The 461-nt window shown below is 38.8% G+C and overlaps 1 protein-coding gene across 1 annotated transcript in view; it reads right to left on the bottom strand.

The window, feature by feature from the left end:
• Nucleotides 1–193: 193 nt before the first annotated feature.
• The window catches only part of LOC116853737 (histone-lysine N-methyltransferase SETMAR-like), a 634-nt gene continuing 366 nt past the window's right edge, over nt 194–461 (bottom strand). The window contains exon 2 of the mRNA XM_032834916.1: nt 194–278. Coding sequence (XP_032690807.1) covers nt 194–278 — 85 coding nt within the window. The remainder of the gene's footprint in view (nt 279–461) is intronic.

Here is a 461-nt window from a genome sequence, read left to right as displayed (position 1 = left end):
TGACAATTTTTTAACTTTTTGTGGGAATATTTAATTTTTTAGCAACAACCAGAATATATTGGGTTGTACAAAAAGTCATTGCGTTTTTTTATATTTGATTTTCAGGTGCGTTTATTTAATATACGTAATGAACATTAATCAATGATGTATTGGCCGTTTTGTTCAATGACCTTCTGCCATCTCTCAGGCAACTTCATAATACCGCGTTCATAAAACTTCCTATCTTTCTCTGCGAGAAACTTGTCAAGGTGCTGTTTGATGAGGTCTTCAGAAGCAAACTATTCAAGGAGTTTTGCAAGGAGCGAAATAAATGGAAGTCTGATGGCGCAAGGTTTGGGCTATATGGTGGATGTGGCAACACATCCCACCCAAGCTGCAACAATTTTTGCCGAGTGACCAAACTTGTGTGTGGTCTCGCATTGTCGTGGTGAAATACCACACCCTTACGATTGATCAGCTCG

Source organism: Odontomachus brunneus, unplaced genomic scaffold (assembly GCF_010583005.1).
Source record: "Odontomachus brunneus isolate Ranch 3 - 2012 unplaced genomic scaffold, Obru_v1 Obru_scaffold_525, whole genome shotgun sequence".
Lineage (NCBI taxonomy): Eukaryota > Metazoa > Arthropoda > Insecta > Hymenoptera > Formicidae > Odontomachus > Odontomachus brunneus.
The sequence above is the reverse complement of the archived record's forward strand: the minus strand, read 5'-3'. Positions and strand labels throughout refer to the sequence as shown.